We start from the raw sequence: 19,047 nt of genomic DNA on the forward strand, positions 1-19,047 counted from the left end.
TCCTTCAGGGATCTCTGCTTGCAACCACTGGCCTGTAAGGAGGATTTTCTCTATTTTTATGGGCTTAAGGATTCTAAAGAATTTAGGCAAGCAGGGGGAAGGTGTCTTTAGGTAGTCAAACAATACATTCCAAGAGAGACCTCTGCTTAACCACCCCCCCCATTCTTCCCTGATCACATTTCCCATCCATTCATTTACCATTATTTTCACCCATGAATTTTCATAACAAATTTTTAATGTCTCCACTATATTTACTTATTCCATATGCTTCCATAATTTCTCACAACACTACATGACTTATCTTATCAAATGCCTTCTGTACATCAAATGCAAAGAGTCTTACCTCCTTTTTCTCTCAAATTCATATGTATTATTTTACTATTAACATTCCAATTACTTCTCTCTCTCATACCAAACACATTTTCTATTACTTCATTCAACATTATTTTCATCCTTTTTGTATTATTCTCATAAATATTTTATAATTAGTATTCCCTAAAGTTGTAGGTCTCCAATTTATATCTTTCCTTTCATCTTTTTTCCATATTAAGTTTTATCACCCCACTAAGTACTACTTCCTGCGGTATCCCTTCATCTAACCATTTATTTAATACTTTACAGGAAACCACTTTTTCTTCCGTCTGCATTCACTTGTAATACTCATAACATATAGTCCCTCTAATCCTGGTGCTGACTCTTCTCTGCCTTCTGTTATTACTTCCTGCATTTATTCCGTAGTAATCTCCTTTTCCAGTTTTGCCTTAAAACCTTTAGATACTTGCAACACACAATTCCTGTTTCCATCTTATTCCTTTCCATACATTTCGCTACAAATCTTTCCATTCCTTTCATTGTTTCTTTTTGTTTATACCTTACTACCCTCTTTGCCAAATATTGCATCCAGTCTTCTTTATTTTATCCTCATTTGTTTTCCAAAAAATAAGGTAGTACCTCCTTTTTATTACCTTTTTAAGAACAATAGTTTCTTAAGTATTATATTTCTAAATTTCTTTCTGTTTTTCATATATAATTTTTTCTGTCTGTCATATTCTGTTTCCTTTTTATAGGTTCATAGATAAGCACTAGGCTAACTACCCTTGTGGGCCATTTTAAGTGTGCCAGTTTCCATTTTTGTGTTCAACATAACCTATACCATTGGGTTATAGATGATTATACATGGTTGATAATTATATATTACCTCTAATGAGAATAACTGGGATCATACCATTGATAATTTCAGGGGACCCATTCATGGGGTAAACATTTAGGAGCTACCACTGTTGGTTAGTAGTACAGGGGGCAGTCCTGGGGGATTTTCGGTTTCCCATCCATAGCTCTAAGTTGTGCTTGAATATGGAGAGGGATGAATTTTGTTTTATATGGAGGGGGGAGTTTGTTCCACAGCAGTGATATTCTCTGTGAGATATACTGTAGCTGTCTCTCCAAACTGTTCTGTTGATGTTGCAGAAGAGTGTTAGATTTCTAGACTAAGTATTAGTGATACCATTTGACTTGCTGATGTGCAGTAAATCCATCAGTAGTGGGTCAGAGGTTGCCTTGTATAGCAGACACAGGTTACATCTTAACAGTCTGTAGGATACCGAGTATAGTGACAGGGCTTTGAGTAGATCCGTATGTGACATATTGTTTACGCCTTGTATCCTTTTAGTAAGATATGTCTGCTGGACTCCCAGTTGTTGCATGTGTCTGGACAATTTTCTTAAAATTCCCTCATTGTCATATACTCTTCCCATAACTTTTTAACTTCATTTCTTCTGCTTTACTAGCTTTACCAGTTAACATTTTATTCCTTATACTTCTTTTATTAGCTTTTATTTTCACAAAGCAGTGATCAGAAAAAAGAAATGTCCATGCCTCCTTCAATTACTTCCATTCCATTACAACATATTACATAATCTATCTCTGTTTTAAATATCCTTCTGTGATGGATTCACTCTCATTTTTCTTATCTGTAGTATTCCACATTTTATAACTTCCTTCAATATTTTCACATCTTGTGTTACTTTCCCCTTCTTCATCCATAAATTACAGTAAAGGACAGGATTCAAGATGGTATCTCAATGTGTACACCTCAATGTACATGTCACTGTACCCTAACATGGTGCTGGATGGTGCTCATGCAGCACCACATTGAGCAGGACTGTGGCCATGCTGAATGCTAATGAGACATTCCAGGGTAGAGGAAAATCCTAATTAGCTATGTGGGCTCTCCCTAGAACCACCTCCAGGAAGGCATCTACATGGCTGAGTGACTCAAGAAATCACTTGACCATGTAGATCTGCACAGCCATTCAACTGACTGCCTGACATAACCATGGTATGGGGATCATAAGTGGGGGGACCACAAGCAACTAGAATTATTCTGACTGGAAGTATCGTAACAGCATTAATAACCATATGGATATTGAGGGTGGGGGGATTTCACTAGGCACAGGGATTACTCTGATTGAATGTGCCATAATGGTACTAGCAGCAGTACAGGGATTGGGTTTGAGGAGATTCACTGGACCCCAGGACATACTAGATAGGTGCTGTAATGGCACTATTACGGGGTTGGGGCACTATGGGAGGGCAGACAGGTCAAGGACAGTTGTGGGGACTGTAGTGTGTGTGTGTGTGTGTGTGTGTGTGTGTGTGTGTGTGTGTGTGTGTGTGTGTGTGTGTGTGTGTGTGTGTGTGTGTGTGTGCCTATGTTCATTTTGTGTACGTGTGTGTGTGTGTGTGTGTGTGTGTGTGTGTGTGTGTGTGTGTGTGTGTGTGTGTGTGTGTGAGAGAATGTTGGGGGAATGCCATCACCTATACAAACACCAAGTTACTACCACAATGTGCAGATCAAAAATGATCTACATGACACATTAGTAAACGCAATTCAGAAACATGCAAATAATGAGGTCTTACCTTATCCCAGGTAATGTCTCAAAATGGCAAATTGGTATGTTGTGGGAACAAGGCCTTTTTAGCATGAGCCATACGGCTCATAATAGTCCCGTTAATCAATCCCCAGGAAAGTCGTCTATCATAATAATAATAAACATATTAACCAAAACATATTTTTCAGACCTCAAACATATTTTTCCTGTGTGTCATATTTGTATATGCATAAAATGCAAATAATCTTACACATCTGTCTCCTTTTCGTATATCACGTCACTATCCTAAGTGGTGTTAGTATTGTAACACCTAATAATTTTATTTCTTCATTATTTAGCAAAAATCTCAATAACTGAGCATTTTTCATTTCCACAGACTATATAATCTTGTTTCGCCACAATGCCTCAATTCCATCCTTTTTCTCTTTTTAACACATCTAATAAAAATACAATTTCTCTTTCACCTTTTTACTCCATTTGGTTACCATTAGCTCCCTGATATAATTTCTAATACTGTTCATATTAGCACTTATGTAGGTATTTCAATCCTTTCCTTTATTTACTTCTTTTTTCCAACTTTTCTTTTTTGTTCTTCTTAACCTTCATCCTACTGACCTTTAATTATACTAGTTTTGCTCTACTGTATCAAATTCCTTCCTCTCCTTCATCACATCCATGTAGTTCATGGCTGTTCTCTTCCTGAATAACAACACATTTTCCCAATATTTAACTCCACTTCTACCGAACTTGCCATACGCTCTTCTTCAGTATTTTCTCCTATAATATTTTCTGTAGTTAAAAGACAAACTTTAGACTCTCCACGACCAAAAGTAAAATATGAAGATTTTATTATATACATCATAATAAAATTTAAGCTTATATAGTAAAAGAGAAATCTCATTATTCAATTGATCAATCAATTTGCAAATCATTGTGCAATTATACAATTAACCTGATGCATATTTAGAAGCAGAAGGATCAAACCAAAACAAAGCACAAGAAAGCTCAATACTGCTCTCCTGCTTAAAACACACAGACGAACCCTAAACTAAAGTTTCATTATTAAAAACTTACTTTACAATGTTTAACACATTTCATATGCAAAACATAACAAAACAAAGCCAAACCTGAAGACTAACAATTAGTATAAGCCTGAATGTATATGTATCTATCTAAACATTTGATGCAACATAAAAATGTATTGCTTTAAGCACTTTAAGAACCTAAGTATAACTAAGTGTAACTAATATTTTTACCTTTCATAATGTTATATTAATATGAGACTTAAATACCGATATAAAGGGCTTAATAAATGATTAGTAACATTCAGTGCATCTTATATGTATATATAATCACTCTAAAAACCTAAGTTTAAATAAATATTTATGGCATATGTATAAAAATATATGTGTTTAAAATATTTACTACTCATATATAAACTATAAATTAACAATCTACTAAACATAGAACAGACTAGCATATATGAACCAAACTGTTTCATATTAAGTATATAATATCAAAATACTTAAATGAAAAGTTTCTGAATAGAAACAAGCTAATATTTATTCAAATTTTATGCTGTTTTAAATAGTTTAAAACAAAATCAAACAAATACAACTATGCAATAATAGCAATATATAATTAACATGGACTGCTTATCTACGTATGTTCAGAAAAGACCTTATTGAGACATACATATTTAGACCAGGAGAGTGGTGTCCCTTTAGCCTGAGAATCCATTTCAGCTCCTTTAATTCCAAGAAATTCATATAGTCACCTCCTCTAGCATTGGGTTCCACTAACTGCAAAACTCTAAACACAAAAGAGTGTTTAGGGTAAAGTTGAACATGTTTTGCTAGGGGCATTCAGGGTAAAGTTGAACATGTTTTGCTAGGGCATTTAATTCATTTTTGTTCTTAATATCATACTGGTGATTATATATTCTATTTTTTAATTTCCTCTTGGTCAGGCCAATATAGAATGCTGAACACTGTTCACAAGTGGCTAGGTATATTAAACCTGAAGAATCACAAGTAGCTCTAAATCTTGGTTTAAATACATATGGCATTTCTGGATGTACAAAATCTTGTTCCTTGGTGATGTGTTTGCAATAATTACAATGATTACATGGGTATGTACCAAAAGAGTTCCCTTGTCCTAGAACCTCTTTCTTACTAAACCCCATTCTATCACAGAGTAGTCTTTTCAAATTTTTGTTATTTCTATACACAATCTGTGGAATTTTACCTACTAACCTTGATGTATGTTCATCCGTTAACAGTACTTTCCAGTTACTAGTCACTATTTTTCTAATATTTGAACTATCATTTGTGTATGTTGTTATAAACGTAACTCTTTCTTTCATATTGCTAACTTCCTTTTTATTATAATGAAAGGAAGAGCTTTTATGCTTGACCTCTACTTTAGATGTTGTTTCTTCACCTAAAACTTGTTTTCTAACAGATTTTACTAGGTTATACTCATATCCTCTGTCAAGAAACATCTTTTCCATATTGTCCGCCTCCTTTAATAAATCTTGTGTATCTGTACAAATTTTACTTAGCCTAATGAACTGGCTTTTTATGATGCCCCTAAATACATGACGTGGGTGCATACTATCATATCTTAAAATTGTATTTTTCCAACACATTTTCCTATACAATGTGGATGTTAGTTTACCTTCTCTTATGTCTAAGCTAACATCCAAAAAGTTCACTGAGTCAAAAGACACTTCAGCTGTGAACTTAAGAAAATTGGTTGTGGTCTCGAGGTATTCTTTAAATAGAAAGAACTCTTCAGTCGAGTCATTCCATACAATGAAAATATCGTCTACGAAACATTTGTAGACTAAGACCTTACTAAAGAGTTGATGTGAAAAAACATGTTCCTTTTCCCAGTGATACATCACTAGGTTTGCATATGTGTTTGCACAAGGGGTGCCCATAGCTACTCCAAACCTTTGTAGGTATAGGCATCCCTTGAATGCAAACACATTGTTACTGAGTACTATGTCAAGGAGGTGACAAATCAAAATTGCTTGATTCCTATCTATTGTTGGAAAAAATTGTAACACTTCCCTTATCGCTTGTATCCCTTCCTCATTTGGGATGGAAGTAAAGAGGCTTTGTACATCCATAGTAACTAACAGATGTTGACCTCTTATGAACTTAGTGTCTAGTGAATTCAAATGATCTAAAAGTTGATATGTGTCGTTGAGAATACTTGGAATAATACTAATTAATGGTCTCAATGTGTTTTCTAAATATATTGATATATTCTCAGTGACCCATTTTTCACTGTATACAATTGGTCGCATTGGTGGTGGAAAGACCCCTTTGTGCATTTTGGGTAGGCCTTTTATACTCGGAACTACTGGGGATTCGTTCAAAAAGAATTCATACAAACTTTTTGATACCTGATGGCACATAAGTAGATCATATAAATCATCCTTGATAGCTCTAATTATTGCATTCAAATTTTCTTGATCAATTACTAAGTAGGTGCTATCATCATTTAACATTTCTAACATCAAAGTCTGATATTTCATGGTATCAAACAATGCTATACCTCCCCCCTTATCCACTGGTCTCAGCGTTATGGTTGAGTCGTCTGAAAACTTGTTAAGGGAAGATTTAACTTCACTGGTCATGTTAAAAAAAGAACATTTCTTTTTCTTACTGAGAAAATAATTGTAAAAATCTTGTTCACATATAATAATATTTTCTGTGTCATCTTCCTTGCTATTATTTACAGTATTTTCTTTTGTTATTGAACTTTGATTCACAGTGTTTAGCTGTATGCCTTTTCTTTCCACGGTTGTTTGCATATTTTTTTTCAAATTCTTGTACTAAATGTCTTTCATGTCCACAAAAATAAATAAACAGAAAAAAAAAATAGGCATTTGGTTGGTCCCAGCATCTCACAGTCCCTATATTTCCATTAGCATTTATTACATTTTGAATATGTTGCAGCCTTCCTTCTAACATTTTAATGGTACTACTGCATCCCATCTCCCAGTCCACACATATATTTCAAATACCTTTTTATAAAATACATATCTTTATAAATAGATAGGAAAAAAAGATTTCACCTCAACAGTGTCAGTATCAGCAGATCTGAATTGTATATATATTTTCTTTTTAAGTTGCAGTCCAAAATTCAACCATAGTTCTTCCATGGTGCTGTCTCTTGTTTCTTTGCCACCTGACATACATTTTTCTAATAAAACAAAAGTTGCAAACATCACTTCACACAGGACCTCAGTCCCCAAATGAATTAATGCTCTTATGTATTCTATACTGCATTCAAAGGGCAAAATTATATTGTCCAAAATATAGCTATTTAAATGAAATTCAATTTTTGTTTTAATTCTTACCACATGCTTCTTAGTTCTGAGTTGCTGACTTAATGCATGTTGTTGTATTCTTCCTTCTATTGTCACATTTGTTTGTTTTCCCATTCTTATAGCATCGACATTTGATTTTTGTATACCCTGTTGCCTGTGTGCCCTTAATGCTAGTTACTGTACCAGCTGAACACACACCAGTGTTTTCTGCTGCTTTATCACTAAAATAATTTGCTTTCCCCACTTAACCTCTTGTTTTATCTGCATCCACATCCATAACATGCTCTACTACCTCATGCTAGGTTGCTTCTACTCCATTTTCCAGTTTACTTTGCTCCATTAAATTCAGTAATTCATAGGTTCATAGGTTCATAGGTAGGTACTAGGCTATCTGCCCGAAGGCATTTATAAGCCTAGCCAGAATGTGTTGGCTTTTGCTGCCCCCTTAGATTAGTTCCCTGTACCTCTGTCCAGCAGAGCCACTGAAGTGATCCCCGGGGTAAACTTTCTGTTTCCCATCCACTCGTCAAGGTTTCATTTGAAGAGTGTTATCGAGGAGCTCTGCCTAATGTAGATTGGCATCTTGTTCCAAAGCATGGGAACATTCCTGTTGGTAGTCCACCTCTTTCTAACTGCATTGCAAATAATTTCCTCATTTCCAACTGTTTCAATCAGATCTCGATCTGCTTCTTCAGAAACATACACTGCACCATCTGTCATGGCAACTTTAGCTTGGATTTCTCACAACCAAGTCAGCAGCAGCAGCCCTCTTTTGCCACCTAGTGGTGTAGATGCCAAACAACAACACAAGAGTAAGGGAGTTCCTTAGTGCCCTAGCAAAACTTCTACTAGCAAGTATGAATCCCAACTTGGGTCTCCTCTGAAAAGAGGACACCAAGATGGGGGAGGGGGGGGGGTAAACCAGCCAACAAAGTGTAAATAAATAAAAAATAAATAAAATAAATAAATACAAATTAGTGGGAATTGTCATCACTAAATAATGATAGGCATTTGATTTTTAGACTTAATAGCCTTAAGAAGAATCATACTAATGCAGCTGTTATTCTAGCAACTTTCTAAGTATACAAGGAGAATATCTAGCCCTTATTTTTGTCTTTTGTCTCACATGATTTTTTAGCTTTTTTTCTTTTTTTCTAAGAGGCTGAGAGGTATGTTGAGGAGTTGTAATGGATTGCACTCTGTATTCTGACAGCAGTAGTTATTTATTATTTATGCATTCATTGATCACAGTTAAACATCTGAAATATATAGTCACATGTCTAATATAGTGAAGAAAGTATTCTGTGTTGTGCAACCTATAAACATGGTATGGCATCTAGATCAAAGGAGGTTATTGGTCTACTGTATTTGACATCCATCAGACCTATCACTGAGTGCAATGCCCCTTTGCTATGTACCTAATCAAACACATCCAACAACTGGAACATCCACTGAAGTACCTTCCTAAAAAATACAGAGCATAAATAAAATTTCCTATGCAGACCACCTCAAAGCCCTATCCTTGTATTCTGTCTCTTACATGCTGTTGAAGGGGAGAACTATGCCTAGCATACAAGGCATCATCAGACCCACTCTGATGTAATGCCTGCATATCCACAAAACAAACAGCACCTGAATGACCTATTCTAAAGATTTAAACCTTACCTTTGATATAAATAGGACCTGTTAGAGAGACAGGCATGTATCCCAAAGAGCACCCACTTTTTGGAACAGGCTTTTCATCCATTTGAAGCAGAGTTCCTCCCTAACTCAATCCAAGTGTAACTTGGACAAATGGATGGGGAACAGGAAAATCATCCCTAGTTTGGTGCCTATGTCTCTAATGGACACCTGTAAATGGTTTATATCCCAAGCCCCTATTTATAAATTTTCATCTCTCAAGCCGCTGCTTACACTTACCCAGATTATCAGAACTTATCAGAGATTTGGAATGCATGGGTAGGCTTAAAAAGGCTACAATGGTCATTAGACTAGTACACACCTATGAACCTATAAAATGATGGAAGAAAATCCAAACAAAAAAAGAGAAAGTTTGAAAAAAAAAAAAGAAATAATGAAATATATTTGGGTGGTATCAGGCCAGGATGGGAGATAAAAGGGGAGAGGCACTGAGGGCTACAGGGAGGACAAATTTGTAACGAGTTTGACAAAGAAGTCCTTTGGTTGGTGCTCCATTTCACCTAAGGCTGGCCCTATTGCCTGTAGTCAGACATCTGAGGTGTATATGGTCGATAAAATGGCTGGAATGAGTGGGTCCCAAGGCAATCTGTGAATGAAAGTCACTAATCTCATCTGTTGCTTCATCACAGGTAATGATAACTGACCTAATGTAATATAGCCCAACCCATTCAGTTACTTCCTGCACCCTCCTTGCTTTGAAGTCCTCAGCTGCTGCTGGATTTTCAGACTGTTTTTTTCCTTTGAGATCAGGACATTACGTGGACAGTTTATTTTGTAGTGGCATGGTTCCCCCAAGTCTTCCTATCACCAATCTACTATGTGTGCAGGATTACCAATGGATATATCCCCTCTGGGACATGGTCAGCATTTGTCCAAACCAACAACAGTGAAACACGGGAGGACAGTGAGTCCAAAAGCCACCACTGCTGCCTGCAGAGGATGGCTTGATTTTTCTTACAAGAAGCCCTACCCCCTATGTGCTGGTATCACAAATGAAGGCCATGCAGCTATAAAGTAAAGCCCTAGATCTGTTGCTACTTCTTTCTCATGTTAGAGGTGTTAGCAAGACCTGCCCATTTATGTTGCCTTTCTGTAGCTCTGGTCTCATCAGAGACTTCATGAACAACCTGCTTCCATCAGCTCTTTTAATCTGTTACTTCTTTCCAAAGTGATATGAGCAGGCTAAACCTCATTGTTCCTCTCTTCCCTTTGCCAGCTCCAGGTTCCCAAGCCTCTGACTGACCTCATATAACATAGGTTATAATCTGGCTTTTATCTCTTCTCAGCAGAGCTAGGATTTTCACATAATATAGTATTTTTATGCATACAGTGCATCCGAAATTCTTACGTTTCTCATACATAACAATTACGGATTATACAGTTAAGGAAACCAAGCTATTAATATCACACCAAGGGACAGTACTGACTTAACAACTACATCTAAAAACAGTAACAGTAAACAAGTTATCAATGAAAGAAAACAGATTTGTAAGATGGATGCAGGACAAATCATCATGAGAATGGTTGTTGGGAGCTCATTCACAGGACCTATGATTGCCTGGAGTACTGGAAACCCAGAAATTCATTACAAAGGAACTGATCAGCTGGCATTTACTCTTTGGGTCCGTAATTAGGAGTTATTTTCCCTTCAGACACATAGCATGCACCCTTTTAATTTTAGACATGTGTGTCCCAAATTATTATCATAAATTAGAAAGGCTGATGAAGGAATTACTGTGACAGTTAGGAAGCAGTCAACCTATTCAACAGTACCATTAAGCAATGATACATAGCTGTCCAAAATAATTCAAATATCACCTACAACACAGAAGGAAGTTTTTGTGCACTTTGTGATTCTAAATTAAGAGATACTTCTCGGGGAATATTAGTGTCTGTATTATGGCAGTTCACAAGGTGTGGATGAGTCCAAGACACAGAGTGGTCTCACAAAAAGTAAAATGGTGAGACATGCAGTGTATGCTAATGAGTGCATATTGAAATGGAAATGAGCCATGTTAAGTATGTGAATGATGACAGCCAAAGTTGTTGTCAGATTGCTGAATATGTAAAATGGGCATGCTGTGTTATGGTACATAATTATTTTTTCAAACTAAGAATTGTGGAGTAGATTAAAGGGAACAGTATCAAGATGAGTGGCAGCAGTAGCCCAGCAAGTACGTTTGCAGCAGCCATCACAACTAGTAGCTACAATGTTACAAATCGTGGCCATCTACACCAACAGAAGAGATACAGACAGACAGTGTTGTAGCTACATATTCTGGCACCTGGTACCATTCCCCAATCAAAAAAAAAAAGAAAGAAAAAGGGTCCTTTTCTCATCTAAGGAGCTAGCCAGGTCCATTAAGTCTGTTCATCAACTTTAAGTTGAGAAACAATAAAAGAAGGTCCTATCCCTGATCTGGCAATGGTGCTCCTCATGTAAGGAGCTAACCTGGTCCTCTGTGAGTTGAGGAGGAAACATAATATATTTTTTTCCATTTAAACTGCAGAAAACTGCATGCTACATTTGAACTATCTGCTGTTGCTGCAGAAAATGCCACTCACTAAGCTGTAAAACACTTCAGTTCTGACTGCAAATTCAGTACCGGTTTTCATTTCTGAATGCTGGTGTTGCACTTAAGAACAATTGGATCAGCATGGCAGCTGCTGATTACATCCTCTAACACTTTACAGTCAGACCATCCTACCCCGTCACCCTACCCTAGTTACTCTTCTTCAGACAGCACTTAACACACCACCAGATCACAGAACATCAGGATGTGGACTATTTCTGTACAGACATAGAGATTATAAGGGATCTAGTTGAACTGTGTAACCTACAAGCAAATTCAAGAGGAATGTGAGGTATGCCTATTTCTATGGATTCACAGATTCATAACAATGCACTCAGTCCAGGCACCATAACAACCTTTGTGAATATTCACAGTCCTAGCCTCCAGAAGGGCAAAATAACTCAGACCCAGGAGGGATTTGCAGGAGCCCATCCAAATAAAAAGGTTTGTCTTAGAGAAATTTAGGTTATCAGATCTACAACCATGCCTAACAATTTTTCTGACCTTCCCTTCTTTTGTAAAAGTTACAAAATGTCTCCTTTCCCCCTTTCCTATCTGTCCCACTTTCTCCCAGTTTGAACTGGCTTGGCATTTGGCTGCACACCCACAGTGTCTATGTGGTGACCGTTATGCTGCACTTCTTGTACCAAATGAAAGAAAGATGCAGCTGTGCATTTCACTGTGTTTATGAACATGCACTGACATGGTCATGCAAGTCTGTCTTTAATGTGACATCTGTCATGTCAGATACACACCCTACTGTAGTGCTACCCCAATTATACAGCAGCCTAGCTCTGCTTCTCCCATTATCGCTCTGCTTCTCCTTAATACCATAGTGCTTTGCTTGGACTGCTGGATCTAGTAATACATGTCTGATTAGCAGCTCTTTTTGCAGCAACCTCCTCAAAAAGTAGTACCATGCATCTGCACAGAATTTGTCTGAGAATCACAGCCAGAATGTTAAACACTAACATACAGGTGCAGTATGTCAAAATAAATGGTAAAATAAATATGATGCAGTGGTTAACATTCTCACCTCACAGCAAGAGGTTCTCTGGTTCGATTCTCGGCTGGGGTGCCTTCTGTGTGGAGTTTGCATGTTCTCCCTGTGTTCGCGTGGGTCACCACCCACATTCCAAAGACATGCATCTGGAGCATTTCTCCCCGGGCCTCCGCTGAAAACAGGCTCTGTGGAACCTAGTCGGAATTTCCCGGTCAACAAATGATAAATAAATAAATAAATAAATAAATAAAATAAATAAAAGTAAGTGAAATGAATTTTAAAAGTGAAATTATTCAGTATAGAATCAATTTAACATATGATATATAAAAAAAAGAACACTGAGAAGAATTAGGACTGTTCACGAGCATTGATTGGTAAACTGTACTTATACGATGTGCTGCATGAAACCATTATGAGCTTCCGGGAACAATAAAATTCAGTTTTAACAAGCAGTAGTTGTCGCCATTGCTTTCTTGTCATTCAAACACTTTAACCTGTGAACTATCACACAGGTACCACAAGCAAACAAATGTACTAAATTTCAGTATCATAACAAATTTTTGTTATTTTTAGGATGTTGATCTAAACTACCTGGCTAAAATAACTCATGGATTTTCTGGTGCTGACCTCACTGAGATTTGTCAAAGAGCCTGCAAGCTTGCTATTCGGGAAGCAATTGAAGCAGAAATCAGGCGAGAAAGAGATCGGCAGAGCAACCCAGATTCTGCAATGGTATGTTCTATGCACCAGCAATTTCCCTTCACAGATGTATTACAAGGTGTCTACATGTTTAAACATTAAGTTTAAATGCACAAAATAAAGTTTACTTTTCAGAAAAAAAGTTTCTGTATGAAAATACAAGTTTATTTTGCTGAATTTAAAAACAATCTGCATTTAAAGTTTGCTTCCAAATGCAGAAGTTGTAAGGTACACAGATGCATTTATGACATTGATATTTATGGGTAGGCAGGAGGAGCTTACGTCACCTTGGGTGCCCATCTCTAATTATGCTGAGTTCGCATAGGTAAGTAATTGTGCATTAGTTACTGTTATATTAACAGTTTAGCAAAAAACTAACCAACTAATCATTCAGAAAGCAACTGAAGTGGAGATCAGGCAAGAAAGAGAACAGCAGAGCAACCCAGATTCAACAACGGTATGTTCTATACACCAGCAATTCCCCTTCATAGATATATTACAAGGTGTCTACATGTTTAAAGATCAAGTTTAAATGCAAGAAACCAACTTTCCTTTTCACACAAAAGAGTGTTTACATGCAAATTAACAGTTACATAACTAATACTCAATTACTTACCTATGGTAATCCAGGATAATTACAGTTGAAAACCAAAAGTGACATAAGCACCTCTTGCCTGCCCATAAAAACTGATGCCATAAATACAGCTGTGTACATTTAGACTTCCTCATTCTGACATAATTTTTAAAATGATTTTATTTACAAAATGATGAAAAACTATATTTGTTTTTTTGCATGAAAAGTGTTTGCATGCATAAAGATGCATGCAAACACTTTTTTACGCAGGAAAGGTTGTTTCACACCTTTAGGCATGATCTTTAAACGTTCATCATAACCCTATAAATTTGGTATAGCAAATTTTGTTTTCATGTGCAGAGTGTAAATATGAAAACATATTTATTATTCCATGCAGCTGATACCTTTTAACTCTTTGCTGACCTGCAGAGCGTCTTTAAGTAGTTCATAGGTTCATAGGTTGGTACTAGGCTATCGGCTCTAAGGCCTATGCAAGCCTAGCCATAACAATTCCCTGGATATTTCTTCCCACAATATTTACTTCTCTGGGCCCCTGTCTAGCAGGGCGACTGACATGATCCCCGGGGTGAATTTCCTATCTCCCATCCAATCATCAAGGTTCCTTTTGAAGAGGGCCAATGAGGCACTCTGCTTGACATGTATGGGCAGTCTATTCCAGAGTATGGGGAGTTTCTGGGTCAAGAACCTATCCCTCCAGCATGTTTTGTTCATTGTGATGATAAGGTTTAGATCCCTGGAGCGTGTAGCTCTGAGGGATTGGGATTTCTTTAAGTGGAGCATGTCCAACAGCTCAGGGTTTGACATGGCCTTGTATGTTAAGCAGAGATCGCCCCTGAGTAGACGATATGCCACAGAGTATAGCTGGAGTTTTTTTAGACGGTCAGCATATGGCATCTGCTTTAGGCCTGTGATTCTTTTAGTGAGGTATTTCTGTGGCCTTTCCAGCTGTTGCAGATGTCTTGTGAGGTACATACCAAACGGGGCATTATATTCTATAATGGGTCTAATGAGGGATGAGTACAGTGGGACAATGACCTCCTTTTTCTGGATGAAAAGCCCTTAGTGATGAGGTGTGCCACATAGAAGGATTTCCTGACTGTTGTGGCGATGTGGTTATTGAAAGTGAGACCACTGTCCACCTGTGTCCCTAAGTCTCTCATCACACTTTCAATGTTTAGTGTCCTGCCACCTATGTGGTAATTCATGGGTACGTGTTTGTTTCCAAAGGGGATAACTATACATTTCCTGGCATTAAGCTTGAGCCCATAGCTCTGGCACCAGGCATCTGTTTCTGTAAGGCCCTTTTGTAGAATATCCACATAATTTGGTGATTCAATAATGGCTCCCAGTTTGCATTCATCTGCAACCTTTGTTAGCCAGAGTCCCTTAGTGTTGGCCTGTACTTCAGAGAAGTAGATGCCAAACAAGAGTGGTCCCATGACTGAACCCTGAGGTACTGCACTTGTCACTTGTCTGGAGCTGGATTTGGAGTCAGCTACTTTTACAGTCTGGGTTCTGTCAGTAAGCCAGATGGCAACCCATTGTGTGACATAGGGATTTATGCCCAGCTTAGTAAGTTTATCTATGATTCCAGAGTGGGGGATGGTGTTGAAGGCCTTGGTGAGGTCCAGATAGGCTGTGTGGACCGCCTTACCCTCGCCCACAGCTCTGGAGACTGATTTGAAGAAGTCAATCAGATTCAGGAGACAAGATCAGCCCTTCACAAATCCAAACTGGGTGGTGTCCAGTGTTTGAAGGTTGCCAATGTATTTGTTTATAAGTTCCATGATAATGTGTTCCATGCCCTTGCAGATCAGGCTTGTCAGACTGATGGGACGGTAGTTCCCGGCATCCAAGGTGGATCCTCCCTTGTGGAGCGGGATAACTGTAGCTGTGCGCCACTCAGTTGGCACAAAGCCTGAGGTGAGGCTGTGATTAAACATGACACTTAGGTGAGGTGCCAGTTCATTTTGTAGTTCATGTAGTACACAGCCTGGGATGTCATCTGGTCCCATGGATGCTGTATTCTTAGCTTTGAAGAGTGTGGTTTCTACCTGTGTGGCCGTGATTATTGGAATTTGGCAATCTTTTGGTATTGAGATGGGCCCTTTAGGGGATGAGAGGGGGGTGAAGTTGGCACTAAATCAATCTGCCTGTTGTAGCTCAGAGCAGATCTGAGCATCGCCATTTAGATTCTTGACATAACTATAGAATACCTCGTGGTTGTCTTTGGAATCTTTGGCAATTTTATTTTCGTAACTAGCTTTTGAGGATTTTATGAGGGATCTTTGCTTCTTACTGAGGCTGGTGAGGGAGTTCTTTGCATCCTGGTATTTTCCTATTTTCTGCAACAGTTTCTTCCTTCTGTTGTAAAGTTTGTTTATAGCAGGGGACCACCAGATTGGCTTCCTTTTTTTGGACTGGCTTCCTTTTTTTGGAGAAGAGCATCTTGGCTCTATTTGGGATGGCACGATTCATGCACGAGTGGATGTGCTCGTACAGTGCCTTAGTGTAAGATTCTGCAGTCGAACTTCCAGATCCCGTCTGTGTGGGTGTTGTGGAGTTTGTCACTTCTGACTTCAGTAGCATGAAGTTGGCTTTGGAGAAGTTTTTTAAGGAAGTTTCCTTACTGGGGGGTGGGGGTGGGATGAGGATGTCAAGGGTGATTTGCTTATGGTCAGACCTGACCAATGAGGGGGTGACCACTGGTGTGGAGCATCTATCTCCCATGTTAGTAATAACCAGGTCTAGGATATTGGAGCCCCTGGTGGGACAATGGATTGGTTGATCCAGGGTGTTGGAATTTATGAATTCCAAGAACCGTTGGAAAAAGGAGTTGGTACCCGAGTAGTTTTCCCAATTAATGGCAGGGTAGTTGAAATCACCCAGTATTAGGGTGTTTGGTTGTATCTTAATATTTTCCAGTATGTTTAGAAAGGTGTAGTGAGAATCTTGGGGCATGGTGGGACTTCTGTAGCAAGTTGCAATTTGGATTGCAGTCTTACCTAGTGTTAGTTGCACCTGGAGAATTTCAGATGCATTGTGTTGGGCAACTAGCTTGGAGGTGTGAATATCCTTGGTGAATATGGACACTCCTCCACCTTTAGTGTTTCGGTCTTGGTTTGTGGCCGAAAAGTGTGGTAAGAATTGTAGCCTGGTATTGCAGAGGTGCTCTCTGGAGCCTTGAACCAGGTTTCAGTTACTGCACAGATATCGATGTTCTCCATTTTTAGGAGTGCCTCGAGAGAGTGCATTTTGAGGTTTATACTTCTGGCATTGAGTAGCATTACCTTCAGATTTTGCATGCTTGTATCTGTTACAGTGGTGGTTTTATCCTTTGAACCTTGCCTAAAAAAGGCACTATAGGGGTGGCAAGAGCTTTAGCCAGTAACCTGAATCCCAGGGATGACAGGTGCAGACCATCTCTGGCAAAGCATCGTGGTTTGTCGATCATGTCTTCCCAGGCAGACAAATACTGGATCCCCTTTGAATGACACCAGAAGCTTAGCCAATTGTTGAAGTCAATCATTTTGTCCTTGTACTGTGGTATCATTCTGGGCGAAGGCAGGATGCTACTCAGGGCTAGGATCATACCTGCCTGGGTCACATGATCCAAGAGCTCTTCCATGTCTCTTTTCATGTAGTCCAGAGAGGTACATCTCAAGTCATTCACTCCAGCATGGACAATGACAGAGTCATATTTGTACTTGTTGTGGAGTAACTTGAGTGCATGTGTTATGTGGTGGATCCTGGCACCCGACAGGCAGCTGACTGTAATTTTCTCCTTGTTCAGCCTGGTGAGTGGGACATCAGTGTGCCTGACTATAGAGTCACCTATGACTAAAGTGTTGGGTACATTGTCTTGACTTGGGGGCTGTTGTTGGGTGGCACACTGGTGTTGTGAGCTATGTGTCACTTTGGTTGTGACTGGTGTTTGTTTGCATTTCGGCTTCGGAGGTCCTTGTTGCTTGGGCAGGTTAATGTTAAGGGCCTCCACATATGTGGGTTTAGTGTTGCTATGTGTGGGTGTTGATGGTGTGGGTTTTGAAGGGCTTTGAGTTGCTTGAGGTGTAATGCAGGTGTTAACCTTCTCCTCTTGACTGTCTAGCACAATATTGGCCGGAGAGAGCTTTGCTTCCACTTTGGCTATGTAAGTGCATCTCTCACAGGTTGTAGTGTTGGGTGGTAGGAGGAGAGGATTGTCTGTGTACATGAGGCAGTTGCTGCATTGCCCCAGTATGCCCAGATTCACCAGGTGGACAGGAGAAATCACCGGAAGCTGACCCTTGGACATGCCTGTTTAGGTGCTTTTTTGTAAAGTTTAAGAGCTGTTTTCCCTTACCTTTGCAAGGTACTTTGCAATTATAGGCTGTTTAGTGCCTGTGATTAATTTCTCCTTATTGGTAAGGAGAGCTGAGTGCTTGTATCAGTTTCAGGCTTCCTAGTGCTTTCCAGCAGGTTCTAGAGCAAGTGCTAGTCACAGGGGTTCAGATTTTAGTGCTACTACTGAGAAACCAGCTAGTTTTAAGGGAAAATTTGAAGAGCACACTTTCTGGCACCTGGAATAGTTTAACTGTAGCCTTGCAGTGCTGCACGATGTGAAAAATGTGCAAACACATGCATTTTTAAGCCAGAAAGTTTAAAAGGATAGAAATCAGCCCAAAAAACAAGCATCACATACTTCACATTGTGCTTCACTTAACATTCTTCTGCACAATGTCTGACCACATATATGTCCACATAGTACAGTACAGACGTATATGCGGTCAGACATTGTGTGGAAGGACGTTAAGCGATGCACACATTATCATGAAAATAAAAGCAATAAAATAAAATTGACATCACACCTAAACTACAAAGTCATCCATGTGACATTCCATTTACAAAAATCTGCATAATGTAAATAAAGCAAGATTCAGCAGAAATTTAGGCAATTAATGTATCCCTCTGAAATCATTAGGCAATACTACCCTAATATAAAACATAAATAAAAATGGATATCTGGAATACGTTGGGTCCGCTTTGTGTGATACATGAAGTATATTGTACTACAGGATTAGGTAACTCATTTTGTAAGTCATCACTTCACTTATTTCCAAACCCTGCAGTACAGAATATGTATGTATCATGTGCCAGATCTCCTGGAATACAAAGAGGTCTGATAAATAGAAAGTGTTGTGATGAGTGTCAAAGCCATAGGTCGTAGATCAAATTCCTAAGCTGACTGTACAGGATATGTC

General features: G+C 38.6%; 1 protein-coding gene across 2 annotated transcripts in view; it reads left to right on the top strand.

Moving 5' to 3' along the window:
- Window positions 1–19,047, top strand: part of LOC122812206 (transitional endoplasmic reticulum ATPase-like) — a 530,874-nt gene that overhangs the window by 433,455 nt on the left and 78,372 nt on the right. For both annotated transcript variants that reach the window (XM_044084545.1, XM_044084546.1), the window contains exon 16: window positions 13,087–13,245. In XM_044084545.1, coding sequence (XP_043940480.1) covers window positions 13,087–13,245 — 159 coding nt within the window. The remainder of the gene's footprint in view (window positions 1–13,086; window positions 13,246–19,047) is intronic.

The sequence above is a fragment of the Protopterus annectens genome, chromosome 9.part0 (assembly GCF_019279795.1).
Source record: "Protopterus annectens isolate FY-2018-M chromosome 9.part0, PAN1.0, whole genome shotgun sequence".
NCBI classification, from domain to species: Eukaryota; Metazoa; Chordata; order Ceratodontiformes; family Protopteridae; genus Protopterus; species Protopterus annectens.